This window comes from Mixophyes fleayi, chromosome 6 (genome assembly GCF_038048845.1).
Source record: "Mixophyes fleayi isolate aMixFle1 chromosome 6, aMixFle1.hap1, whole genome shotgun sequence".
Lineage (NCBI taxonomy): Eukaryota > Metazoa > Chordata > Amphibia > Anura > Limnodynastidae > Mixophyes > Mixophyes fleayi.
Genome location: NC_134407.1, coordinates 196782448 through 196795838, shown reverse-complemented (window position 1 = coordinate 196795838; position 13391 = coordinate 196782448). Strand labels below are relative to the sequence as shown.

At 42.6% G+C, this 13391-nt stretch overlaps 1 protein-coding gene across 2 annotated transcripts; it reads right to left on the bottom strand.

Moving 5' to 3' along the window:
- Positions 1–1850: 1850 nt before the first annotated feature.
- XYLT2 (xylosyltransferase 2) lies at positions 1851–13038 on the bottom strand. 2 transcript variants are annotated; one of them, XM_075177897.1, is made up of 11 exons: positions 12748–13038; positions 11977–12391; positions 10075–10250; positions 9621–9823; positions 9458–9538; positions 8754–8970; positions 8467–8643; positions 7470–7732; positions 6414–6594; positions 4784–5117; positions 1851–3055 (listed from the first exon to the last, which is right to left on the bottom strand). In XM_075177897.1, the coding sequence occupies exons 1-11, from the start codon at positions 12877–12879 to the stop codon at positions 2736–2738; spliced, it is 2499 nt and encodes an 832-aa protein (XP_075033998.1). In that variant the 5' UTR covers positions 12880–13038; the 3' UTR covers positions 1851–2735. The 2 variants fall into 2 exon arrangements, with proteins under 2 accessions (XP_075033998.1, XP_075033999.1); XM_075177898.1 differs by having other exon boundaries at positions 7470–7729.
- Positions 13039–13391: the final 353 nt, after the last annotated feature.

The following is a 13391-nucleotide window of genomic DNA, read 5'->3' as shown; positions in this document are numbered from 1 at the left end:
ATAATATTTTTGCTGAAACCTAGCAACTTAACTTTTTGGGTGAATCTAAAATAAAAATGCACACATTTTATGTATATATTGCATCACAAAAATTGGCTTGGTTAAGGGATGAAAAACCTGTGCTCACATAAAATGTTATATTAATGATATTCTAGTTTCTAGATGTATTATGTAGCTATATTTCCTGTTCATAAGACAACCATTCAGATAGGGGATGCACCAAAATGCAATATACAGCTAGTGTAGAAAACTTTGTTTATGTGTGTATATTGTCACTGATGGATCTGCCGCAGGATTGGTTAGGGATATCCACTAGAACTAATTAGCTTTATGCCAGAAGATGACAATGGCTTCTGGATTAGCTGTGGAGGAGCTTCAAAACAGATACAGATGTGGACCCCCATCTTTCAGACCTCTACACAGGCATACAGAAAGGTTGTCAAAGTACAGATTTCCCTAGAATTGCTCAATATATTAACATGAGAAATATGTAATATTACAGGTGCTATACATAGATTTTCATTTCCTGCCACAGAAACGGGGCAAAGCTTATCTGCAACATTACTAATTACTTTTTTATACACACGTTTTCTGTGCCAACATTTTTATAAATGTATCCCGGTGTTTGGATGGAGCTGGTACACATGCCTTACGTGTTTATGAAGTGTGAACTCTTCACAGGGTCCCATTGGTGTCCACCCCATCAACTGAGCAGTTTAGTAACTAGCCAACCGTATTGCATCAATAAAGTAGTTCAGGTGGCACCTCAACATCCAGATGAATCACTCTGTATGTCTCTACACTGGTTGCCTGTTTTCTACCGAATCCAATATAAAATACTCTTACTAACCTACAAGGCCATCAACACAGCTGCACCAACATACATCTCCTCTCTTGTCGCAAAATTTCTCCCAACTCGGCAACTCCGCTCTGCGTCTCTCATCCACACTCATTACATCCTCCCATTCCCGATTACAGGACTTTTTTCGGGCTGCACCCACTCTATGGCATTCTCTCCGTCGCACAATAAGACTCTCCTCTAGTCTTCAAGCTTTCAAGCATTCTCTGAAAACCCACCTCTTCAGACAAGCTTATAATATTCCTCAACCACCCTCTTAACTTCACTACATTACCCTATTACCACCTGTTATACAACTACCCCTTGACCAACATTGTTGTGTGACAGGATCATTTAGCTTATGAGTCACTTTTGCCTTTGCAGTCTGGCTGGGCCGACTGCAATGTAGACTTAACCTCATGTGTCAAACTCTCATAAATTGTACGCTTGCGAGCAGGGCCTTCTCACCTCTTTGTCTGTTTTACCCAGTTTGTTTATTAGTTTACTATGTTTGTCCCCAATTGTAAAGCGCTACGGAATATGTTGGCGCTATATAAATAAATGATGATGAAGGCTTCACGTGGGCACCTGCGCTACAGGGTTGACAAAGATGTTTAAATGCACTGTGGCTGTTTTGACAAGTTCAGGCAGCATAAGATCTTACGATGTGCTTCTATTTAATGAGACCTTAAATGATCACTACTTCCATTTGATTTAAGATATGTGGCACACAAGAGATCTTTCAAATAGGATTGTTCAGGTCTGGAAACGCCTAGTACTTGAAACATCATTGTACTGCTATGTGTAGACAGACTGATCAATCATAAATAAGCTGATGGGGCGTAGAGTTTGGTTATCAGATTTAGACTGTTCTGTGTTTACAATTAATTTCATGCAAAGAGTTTGTGGAAAGATTTTTAATAAAAAAAAAAAAAAAAATTGTGCGGATACTGTAGTCTATGGCCCATTCATGGCCATTCACGCCCCAGCACGCTGCATTCAGTACAGCAACTAGTGGTTACAACATATCTTTATTAAGACACATTTCACTCCATAAAAATTACATGAATAAAGTGCTTCATTGCGTCACAGGAGTGTTTGTGGGCACAGGAACATGTGGTGCCAGCCCCACACCGTTTACACAGGAAGCTGCACGTACACAGGCAACCTTTGGTACCTTATATTTTATATAAAATTTGCTGCTGGCCTCTGATTTCTAGCAGCTATCACTAGGTCCAAACAACGCATCAGAGTGAACCAAATGCAAAGCTTCTTCAGTGGTTGTAAACGGTACCAGTTGCTTATGGGTAATGTCTGGCAACAGTCAGTGAAATCACCATCTACACAGTCATCGATTGGCCCATGATTAAGAATTCAGCAATGACAGCACTTTCTTTTACCACATTTGTGATCCATTATAGAGTGTCCAAATTTATTTTTCTAGTCCACAGTAAAAGTACAGACATAAAAGTCGTCCGTCTGAGGAACCAGCCCCCGTCAGGAATAATAGCGTCAAGCCATGTAGTATTTGGTCGTCTCTGGTCTGTGAATTAGCAGCAGATGAGTTCTCGGCCTGAACGTATTTGGCACAGACAGAGAAACGCTGGATCGTCTTGGCACACCTTGGGCATAGGAGGATTAGTCGAGTCAAGTGGACTTGATTAGGGCCTCACACAACAGGGCCTTATCGCTGCTCCGGTGTGTAATAGCACACGGCCCTTACCGGATTGCTCAAATGCACAATGTTCAGATTCTGTTCCAACATTTCTCCTTCCCTGGAAAGAAGCCCAAGCCTTCTCGTATCCACATAGCTGTGCCACTGACTAAATGAAACCCTCCCACAGTCTAGGTAGCATTTCCCTCAGTCCACGTATTACGGTCCACGTAGCAGGTTCTGCTACCTCAGACGTCCATCAGGTCTGATAGGCCCCATCTCAGACTTTGGGTCAGGCGACAGAGAACTCCAGTGTGTGTCAGAGCAAAGCGAGAGCGAGGGGCAGAACTCAGAGGCAGTCTTGGTGCAAATACCCCCAACAGACCAGAAGCTGCTTAAAGCGTCGTCTGCCCACTTGTCCAAGTCCTTGCCCAACAGCTCCGACTTTTTATTGGCCTCCTCCGTTTCAGCACGAGGCGGTAAACTTAAGATTCCACTCAGAGCCTGAAAGTTTTGCTCCATGTACTGTTCTCGAGGCGGGCCGGCGTGTATCCACCTGTCCCCTGAAGAGTAAAACAAGAGGTTTAGCTAAATATATACACAAACGGTGATAAATAGGTCTTTCTAGTCCATCACTGTACATAATCAGGATATATTGTTAGGAAACAATAAGGAGGCCCAAACTGGTAGACACTAAAATTTCAATAGAGAATATTCTCAAATATGGGAGTATACAGAACGAGCAAAACTTCAAAGGAATCGTTTACATATTTTGAATATTTTGGCTGTATCTCAAGGTGCATCCAGGTCTGGAATAGGTGCAAATGTAGGAATACACTATAAAACTGTTACTCTCGTATAATTCATTTCATTTGGTAGTAGCACCTCCAATAAATTGAGAAATAGTCACTATATAAAACTTGTGGTATCTAACTTTCATTAACAATAATGAGTAATTGACGATCTTGAGCTACAGTCTCAATAATAAATACTGGTGCAACAATTCCTTGTACACTACAAGAAATGGGAACACACAGATATCAGATAGCCACAATCAGCCAATAAGAAGCCTCTCCGGGATCCACGAATATTATCAGTAATTTATACCTATTCTGCCACTAGGAAATAGGGAAAAGATAGACTCTTAGCGGTGCCTGAGGACAGGATTTGCGCAACCCTGTTCTAAATGGTGATAGGTCATTATAGATTGGATTTATTAGTACTCTACTTTTGAGAAGATCCCCCAAACCGTTCAAATGAAAAATCAGTCATTGCCACAGAAAGTGACAGAAGAACTGTGCCCAAATTGAAGCCTAATTTAAAATGATGAGTAAATCCAGCTAGAATTTGCAATTCTGCACCTTGGTACAACCATGATGTGCTGCAGGGGGGAGGGCTTAAAATATGTAGACAAGCTTAGAGCCGGGAGGGGGGGGGGGGGGGGGGGGGTGCAACTTAGCTGTGTGTGAGACAACACAGCAGGAAATCTTTTCCCAGCAGCCCTTGCATCGAAACACAGTCTGTCCAGCTGCAAATTTTGGGGGGGGGTGCAACTTAGCTGTGTGTGAGACAACACAGCAGGAAATCTTTTCCCAGCAGCCCTTGCATCGAAACACAGTCTGTCCAGCTGCAAATTTTGGACCCATTAGCTGGGTTTGCTCTGTACCCTAAATGAGGCATGCTGTAGCTGAAAGTAAGACACACCAACGCCCTCCTGTACTAGGAGTCAGAGAGAGGGGTCAAGTTAAAATTGATTTTTCTTATTAATGTGGATTCACAGAAATGATCATTTACCACCATGAGGCAGTGTGGGCACACATGGACTCTTCACTGACAAAAGTGTCCCCTACCACTTGTTTTCCTAGCACATTTTAAAAGCTGCTCGTACACTTCCATTATCTGTAAACACCCCGTAAAATCATTCTGCCTATGTTTCCTGGTTGGCGGATACAGCAGGAAATGCACATGGTAAAAACAATGAAGTGAAATACCCCCTTTAAATCATTTCAATTTGTATCAGAAAATACTACTCATTTTGCCCTATTTAGGATCTCACTTGGCGAGGTGATGCTAGGACGGTCCAGACTCCATGGATCACTCATGTGGAAGGTGAGAACCCCCCCTCAAGAAGCAGCCATCTAGGTCTGCACATCCACATGCTTACCCGTAAACAAATGGGGGGAGTCAAAGCTGCCCACTTTTTGTCTTCTCAACTCTGGAATATATTAATCCATTATCGCCTCAACCAAACCTCTTATGTATGATCCCAATGCCAGCTCTCTTTCTCTTACCCTTTTGAAGTGGCTCCTTCTTACTAAACGTCAATGGCATCACAAGGAACTTGACCTCTGCCAGCAGCTCCCAGAAGTGTAGCAGACGAACACTCCATACCCCGGGACGCAGCGGGCGCGACAAGGGCGGCTTGTATTGTGTGAAATCGGCCTCGGAATCTACAGCAATGTCATATGAAGCCGCTATTATGTATGTAGGATCAATCCACACCACAGTAACCGTCACGTTCACTCCATGTGTCCACTTCTGCATCGCCAAGGGCTCATCCAGGGGCCCAATCAGACCACCAAAGTTACGGAAGATCCTCTCCTTGGGGTCCCATTCTGTGCCCACCTAGAAAGATAGAGCAGCAGTTAGGACAGTGGGATAAAGGCTGAAGAAGCACTCCATGCGAAACTAAAGAGTGTTGACCACTCTCTACTCATACAAACACTACATTCCCTAGGTCATCGGGACACTGTCCTATCCTGGTTCTCTTCTTGCATATTAAATCACTCTTTCACTGTTAATGTCTCAGGATCCACCCCATCACCACTTCCTCTATCGGTTGGAGTCCCACAAGGCTCAGTTCTAGGTCCTCTGTTGTTCTCCATCTACACCACTTTTTTTGGAAAACTAAACCTCCTTTCAATTTCAGTATCATCTCTATGAATGATATCCACATTTATCTATCCTCTATGGATCTCTCACCATCTGTGTTGGCTCGTGTTACTGAATGTCCACTCGCCACCTCAAACTTTCAAAAGCCAAGCTAATAATATTCCCACCAGACAACGGAAGCTGCCCACCTGACATTTAAATCTCTGCTGACAACATGACAATAAACCTTACCCCTCAAGCTTGCTACCTAGATGGCTTAGAATGGTCCTTTGATCCCCACGTCCAATCTGTATCCAAACCCCATTACATACATAGTGATATTTCCATAGGCCACACAAAACACTGTAAAAACTTTAAATTTATGCATTCATAACATCCTGCATTGACTATTGCAATTCCCTCCTTACTGGTCTTTCACGGAGACTCTCTACTGATGTTCTCAGTCACTACAGTGGTTGCCTGTATTTTACCGGATCAAATTTAAAATACTTCTAAAAGGCCATAAACACCAACATACATTTCTTCAAAAATATCCAAGTCTCTCATCCACAATCTACCGATTTCAGGACATTTTTCAGACTGCACCCACTCTGAGATACCCTCCCTCGCACAACAAGACTTTCCTCCAGCCTCCAAACATGCCCTGAAAACTCACCTCTTCAGAGAAGCCAACCAAATTCCCAAACCATCCTCCTAACCTCCCTAGACTACTCTACCTGATCTCCATCTGTCTACAGTTTCATGCAAAACTCACATGTATTCTTTCTATGCTCAACAACCCTCTGTCCCCCCCTCCCAACCAACATTACTGTGTAACTGGATCACTAAGCTCCACAAAGCACTTTTCACCTTTGCAATCTGTTTGGACCAATATGTGGCACATAACTTCATGTTCTACAGATTGCAAGCAGGGTCCTTATTACCCAGTCTTGTTTTATTGCTAGGTTTGTTCCAGATTGTACAGCGCTACGGAATACGCTTTCACTATATAAATAAAATGATAATAACTACGTGGGGTGAGAAACTCACCTCTAAACTCTGGATACGACTTGCTGCTCCGCCCTGATCGACTAGTCTCATACTGCCCCGTGGCATCATCCAAATTTCTAGCGTTTCATTGGGCTGCACTTTCTGTGTCACCAGATAGCCTTGGAAGCGGTCGTCGTAGAAATAGAGCTCAACACTTGATGGAAAACGGTCTGCAGGGTAGCTATAGAAAAAAAATAGGTATATCCAGCATTCTGCAAGTCACTCTCTGCTTACTAATTATATCCCTAGTAGCAATCAAGTTAATCCTTAACAACTAGAAGCATGTTATACATTAAACTAGAACATTTTTCACATCTATCAGATTGTCTTCCTTGTAACTGACCTTAGTACATTTCACACTTCATTCTGTGCAGCAAGCAGGCACTTTCTGACTCACAATCAGCTTTTTTTTTTTTTTTTTTTTTTTTTTTAGAAAAGAGTTTGGCGAAGACTGGGGTAATTTTTGTTTATAGTGTATCTTGCCAATGGTAATACCCACTTTATGCATTGTTTTGTTTGCAGGGCATTATATGCAACAAAATACACCATGCCCACATGCCCATGCATACTGGATGCATTTTAAACCTGCTCCTTTGGTCAGTGAAACCAAGACACACCTGAAGACACCTCCCACCCCCAAATCAAAACTAGGAGTCACTGCCTTGGTCAGCACTAGTAGTGTATAAATCTGGATGCTACAGTCACATCTGGGTCCTGGGGGTAAATATATCAAACTAAGAGTTTCCGTCCGTTTGAAAAGTGGAGATGTTGCCTATAGCAGCCAATCAGATGCTGGCTATCATTTTGGAGAATGTACTAAATAAATGAAAACTAGAAACTGATTGGTTGCTATAGGCAACATCTCCACTTTTCAGACCCACTAGAAACTTGCAGCTTGATACATTTACCCCCTTGGTCTCCATTCACTGGGTCCCCAGTGACATTATGACAATACTGAACATGATACCGCACACATACAGACACTATTTCTAAAGTGGTGGCTATTAACAAACCCAGGTTGTCAGCAATAGCTGCAATCTATTTTCTCCCTCTTACCTGCAAGCAGTGTTTCTGTTGCCTTTCTCCGGGCTGTGCAGGTCACTCAGTGAGAATCGTGCAAATGACGCGTACGCTGTCATGGTGACATCATTAAGACCCTGCATTCCCTCCATGCTGTCGTACACGTTTTCCCAGTAACCTTTGAGACCAGGGGTTCCCGGTGGCAGCTCTCCAAACAGATGAGCGTCCAAAATATCCAACACTTCTTGATTCACGGACGACTCAAACTTCCTGGCAAAAAACGTCGGCCTGGAGAGCTGCTGAAAGGAGAAAGTGATGAGGAGAACAGTATAACGGAACATGCGTAATGTAAATCAGCCATGACTTATGGTTATACAGAGAACACAAAAGAACTGAATAGAACATATTTCGAACAACAAAATGCATATGAAGTTTTCTAAAGGGACAATTATTAAAAACTTTGAATAAAGGCAAGAACGTCATATCATAACATGGTTTGTAGAAATGTATTGATGCTTTGTGTGAAACTGTATAGGACACATATATGGGGCAGCACGGTGGCCTAGTGGTTAGCACTTCTGCCTTACAGCACTGTGGTCATGAGTTCATTTCCCAACCATGGCCTTATCTGTGTGGAGTTTGTATGTTCTCCCTTGTTTGCGTGGGTTTCCTCTGGGTGCTCCGGTTTCCTCCCACACTTCAAAAACATACTGGTAGATTAATTAGTTACTAACAAAATTGACCCTAGTCTGTGTGTATGTTAGGGAATTTTGATTGTAAGCCCCAATGGGGCAGGGACTCATGTGAAGTTCTCTGTACAGCGCTGCGGAATTAGTGGCGCTATATAAATAAATGGTGATGATGATGGATAGCTGTCATGTTGTGCTGCTATATTATGCAAAGTGAAGCACCGTTAACCTTTCCTTTATGGGCAATAGTCTGTGGTGGCTAGTTCTCCATCCTGCTATGTAACCTACTGGCCAGTTTAAGTTTAACCATCATCATCATCATCATGCCTAGGTTGTCTGAATACCTGCAGACGGACAACATCTTGTGGTTTGAAGTCATTCGGAGAACAGCCGCACCAATCCACAATGTGTTTATACTGACATCGGCAGCCCAACTTCCTGTTCCAGTTTGTGACGCGCAGATTATTGTCCACAAGAGTGTTGCAATCATGACTGTTCTCCAGGACAGTGTGGAAGAACGACTGAAAAAAAAAAAAATAAAATAGAAAGTGAGGACCACAGTGTTAAAAAAGCAGAACAGTAAAAATATGAACAGAGACAGGGCTGCAGACAGAAAACGTTAACCTCTGACCTCAGCAGGAAGCAGCGTGTACTTATAGAAGCGTCTCAGCTCCGACACCAGGATATCGTGTGTATAGGTCACGTATTTCACAAACTTGTGAGTGAGAGCAAACCAATCGGATCCACCATCCAGCACAATGCCCTCCGGGATTGGCCTCTCCCCCAGGCGCCACATGTGGGAGTCACACTCATGGAAGAGGCGATCCAGCCCTTGCTTCTTAATGAACCTATCAGAAAAATAAGGTCACAACCTCATTAATGATTCTCACAGGGATCCTGTCATAGTTATGTTCTTGAAGAATTTATTTTTATTCTTTTTAATACACCTTTTTTTTTTTAATGTGTGGCAAGTCAGTAAAACTTAAAATAAGGGAAGAATTGCTGCTCATGTCCAGAAAGAACTGTAAAAAGTATAGTGAAAATATTTATTGTGCTTTTTTGTTTTTCTTGAGACAATTAATCCAGATTATTGGATTTCACTATCTGCATATACAAAATAGAAGCATTAACGCATATCACTTTTGCTTTCATGACACAAACAAACAAGAAAACAGATACACACCTATGCATCTTTAAAAGGTTCTAGTTTCTATATTTTTACTACAAATCACTGCAAAATGTTATAAAGCTCAACTAATACAGAATGAAGATATGTTGGATAAATGAAATCAACTACTCAATCTATTCAGCCCTGCGAATCCCCACCCCTCTTACCTAGCATTGTCACGGCCATGAGATTTAAGGAAATTCTTATCACTGTATTTTGATAAGAAGAGAACCAGCTCCTCATTGGTCCTGTATAGATAAGAAGCACAATATAAGTCACATGGCATCCTATAATGATTGTTAAAGTTCATGCAAGACGGCCACTATTTACCTGGTGGGGTAGTCTGTTGCACTCAAGTTGATAAAGTAGTCCCAGGGCCAGTCAGTCATCTCTAACAGATCCTGCATGCTCCGCAAATACATTGTCAGGAGGCTGGCACCACCCCAGATGGTTATCATGCGCCATGGGGTAACGCGTATATTTGTATAGTGCTGTGCCAACTCTACCACTTTGTTATGCAAGTAATTGGAGCGCTGCAATAAAAAAGAATATAATTGCACTTTTAATCTTCAGAACACATGGACCTCCTATGACAACTAACACCCTCACCATCTAATGCAGGCCTGGCCAACCTGTGGCTCTCCAGGTGTTGTAAAACTACAAGTCCCAGCATGCCCTGCCAGCTATCAACTGGCTATCTACTGGAAAAGCATGCTGGGGCTTGTAATTTCACAACACCCGGGGAGCAGCTGGTTGGTCATGCCTGATCCAATGCTTCTCATACCAGATCAACGTGGATGTAGTAAAAGTGGTCTTTGTGGTAAATTGCTTTGAGGAGTCGTTTCAGTTGCCGTATTGCTCTTCCATGTACGACAAGCATGTAAACCACACGCAGAGGCTTCTCAGGAGGCGGAGCGCCAACATCAGACTCTTCCCACTGTAACCCGGTGGCCAATTTACCTGAGACACACAGAAATCAATGGCTGAGAGCACTATTCATTGTTAGAAGAAGTTCTCACCAAGATGTTTGTTTTTTAGAATATGTGTTATCTAGGATGGTTTTGTTTTAATACAACTTGCTGTACAAACATTGTTTCACAAGCTCACATAGTCCAGAAAATCATTAATACCAGATAGGGCACAGCGGAAAGAGAGACAACCTTCCAACCAGACACGGAAAGAGAGACAACCTTCCAACACATGGAGTAAGTTATACAGTAATAATTGGCAGCGCTTATTCAAGTCAGGAGATCAAAACCTATGATTGGGAGCAATTCCTGGTAGTTACTGGAGAATACCACTGCGGAATGTACCTGGACATGGTGGAGAGGATTTGTTTTCAAAGGGCAGGTTTAATTTAGGGTTCAAAAGTGGGTGCAGAGATTGACAGCAAGTACAGAGCAGTTGCCCATATTCACATAAAAACTATTTCCCAAAGAAAAATGTGTAGATGCCATTTCCAGGTCTCATCTTGGATGATAATAGCTTACGCTCCATATGATGAATAGAAAACAGTTTATAATCCCAGTCTGGGACAATGCAGCAGGAGAGCCCAAAATGGGGTATTATTTATTACCATTTATTTATATAGCACCACTAAGTCCGCAACGCTGTACAGAGAACTCACTGACATCAGTCCCTGCCCCATTGGAGCGTAGAGTCTAAATTCCCTAATCTACACACACAGACAAACACACACACACACACACACACACTAGGGTCAATTTGTTAGCGGCCAATTAACCTACCAGTATGTTTTTGCAGTGTGGGAGGAAACAAGAGCACCCGGAGGAACCCAAGCAAACATGGGGAGAACATACAAACTCCACACAGATAAGGCCATGGTCGGGAATTGAACTCATGACCCCAGCGCTGTAAGGCAGAAGTGCTAACCACTTGGCCACTGGTCTCCCCCTCCTAGTCATGCTTACTATATTGGCCAGCAATGCTTCCCACATATCAATCACAGGTAAAAAGTGAAAGCCCATTTAATCTATAATATATATTACATATAGTATTGTATACAAAGTCTTAACACAAATAGAATACCAGTTATAGGGACCTAAGAGATGTTAACTCCTGCGCTACTAAAGTGGGATTACAAAAAAATGCTGCAACTGGAGTTTTCTATAGAAGGTACTAAGGTGCAATTGGACATCTCTGGATTTTTCACAAAGTAGTACAAATGCCATTAAGTAATCTGTCCCCCAGTAGCAAATCACATATCGCATCCCTAAGGCTTTCATAAACTCTGCCAACATGCATAGAGGGAATATACAATACACATGTGATACTAAGCTATGGAAACTCTTGTAAATAACAAATCTGAACAAACAGTGAGTTCTGGAGCCATTATTAGGAAAATGTATGTATCTTAAGAAGTAATACTGTCCTACTGTAAGTTAGATAGTAGATATTAGAAGTCACCTTAAATCTCTGAACCTGTATAAAAGCAATCACCCTACACCCTCACGCTTTTATATGGACTATTTGGGGATTTCCCAGATCCACATCATTTCAAGTAAACAATGCATTATGCCATACATAAACCATCATGTATCAATATTTGGAGATCCCTGATCAGCCATGGTAACATTTGAGAGGCTACTGATCCTTCCTGATGCAGAAAGAAACAGTAGAGGGGAATCAGGTTATTCAGTGGTCAGTAAGGGAAATCATAAACTACCTGTGATCTGGCAGGAACGTGGCAAACTCTGCGGCATCAACTCTCCACGCTGGTGCAAACACACCACATTAGAGATCTCCAGCTGACATTTCTGGGTGCTTGCTCTAGCAAGAGCAGACAAAGCATCTTTGCCTTTAATTTCACATTTGGGGGTGAAACCACGGTCTGTTGGATGAGGTCCTTCTACACTTCCTGTGTCACCATCTCTTGTCATGTTAGGCCAGCTTTCCTGTAGGACCTGGATACGTGTGCTCAGCTTGGATCTTGAATTAGTGTCTCTTTCCACTCTAGCTACCTCACTGCCTGCTCTCCCGCCCGCCACTCTTGATCTCCAAGATCTGCGGCCTGCCGAACTGTCGGGGTCCTTGGAGTGTTCCGCCTTATCTGGAACTCTATTCCTCCTCTGTGGGGCATTCTGGAAAAAAAAACATAAGTTGTAAATTACAGTAACATGGTTCAGAAGACAGGTCCATCACATTGAAGCTTTCATAAGTCTAATACACTGAGCCAAAGAAAGATAAAAATCAATTTAATTTTTTTTTTTTTTAAATGCTACCACTCTACCAGTACCCCTTTATTTTCTAGGTAAAAATCAATGCTGCCATCTGAAGACCTTAACACTTAGTTCATCTTCCCAGCCAGTTATTCCTTTACGTTATAGCCCCACTTTAAAGCCTTTTCACCCCAGATATATAAAATATCACTCTGCTCAGTGTTGAACACCAGACCACCAACCCCATCACTCATCCACAACTTGAAACCGGTTCTTACAATCTCTCCATCCTCATCCAGACCACTGAAGCTCCACACCACCAGGCCCTGTATGAGCAGCAGTGCCAGCGCGGCGGCTGCTAGATATCTGTACCGCCGAGCGAGCTTCAGGACCCGGGCAGTGGGCACCATGCTGCTCCGATGTTGTCTATTGCTACCCCCTGTAAGCTACTAGTTGCAAGATCCCCAGAGCCCGTCCACCCTGTGCGCCCACCACAGCATAACTCTGCGACGCTGGCAGTGCTTATTATACTAGTTTCCCAAATGAATGATGGCCGTCCTACTGCTGTAGTGACGTGTCAGAGCTCGATAGACTCTACTTCCCATGCGCGGGCGGAAGCGTAGTAGGGCGTCCCTGGTTGCCAGGCAACCATTCACAGAATTCCTCGAGGAATACACAGTGTTCTATGTTCCTTTTCACAACCATTTTAAATGTTCTATAATATATTACTCCTACATTTTCTATTTGAATGATTTTTTACCCTATTGCCATGGAATATATCGTGAATTTTAATATAATATCCAGGAACACTTACTAATCAGCCCTGCAGAGTCTTTTGGTGCTTTACAAGCCGTGATAAAGTGTATATTTGATGTACACATCACTGTAGTGACTGTAGATAGTGGTGCTCAACATTTGGTAT

Excerpts from the sequence above, each read along its gene's own strand:
- XYLT2 (XM_075177897.1), bottom strand. The coding sequence starts at position 12,879 with ATGGTGCCCACTGCCCGGGTCCTGAAGCTCGCTCGGCGGTACAGATAT. Across the intron at positions 10,251-11,976 it reads ACGTTCCTGCCAGATCACAG|GTAAATTGGCCACCGGGTTA; the intron begins GTAGTTTATGAT and ends TGTGTGTCTCAG. Across the intron at positions 6,595-7,469 it reads AACAGAAACACTGCTTGCAG|CTACCCTGCAGACCGTTTTC; the intron begins GTAAGAGGGAGA and ends TTTTTTCTATAG.